Below are 286 nucleotides of genomic sequence, written 5' to 3'. Positions count from 1 at the left end.
CTTTCACTTGTTCTTTCCGTAAAAGCTGTTTCTCGTGCTAAACCGTTTAAATCAATGTATTCTTAACCTTTTTTAAACATTTTTGCGTTGTTGTATCTTAATTCAATTTTTTTTTTTTAGCATTTTACATAAATTTCACATTTCTTAGCCTGTTAGAGATAACCCTGGAATATCCTACCCGCTTTCCCTTTGCCAGGTGACGCATAGTGCCATATCCACATACCCAGTCATACCCTGTTGGATGAATGATGACATTCTCCGTCGTCATCGATTTTATGTTGCAAGA

General features: G+C 36.0%; 1 protein-coding gene across 1 annotated transcript in view; it reads right to left on the bottom strand.

Annotated features, from left to right (window-relative positions):
* LOC119589385 overlaps positions 1 to 268 on the bottom strand; it is a gene marked incomplete at its 3' end in the record, with an annotated part of 1,522 nt that extends 1,254 nt beyond the window's left edge. Inside the window, 1 exon segment of the mRNA XM_037938002.1 lies at positions 202 to 268. Coding sequence (XP_037793930.1) covers positions 202 to 268 — 67 coding nt within the window.
* Between the last annotated feature and the right edge of the window lie 18 nt (positions 269 to 286).

Source organism: Penaeus monodon, chromosome 25 (genome assembly GCF_015228065.2).
Source record: "Penaeus monodon isolate SGIC_2016 chromosome 25, NSTDA_Pmon_1, whole genome shotgun sequence".
Classification (NCBI taxonomy): Eukaryota; Metazoa; Arthropoda; class Malacostraca; order Decapoda; family Penaeidae; genus Penaeus; species Penaeus monodon.
Note: the sequence above shows the minus strand (reverse complement) of the source record. Positions and strands in the feature narration are given on the sequence as shown.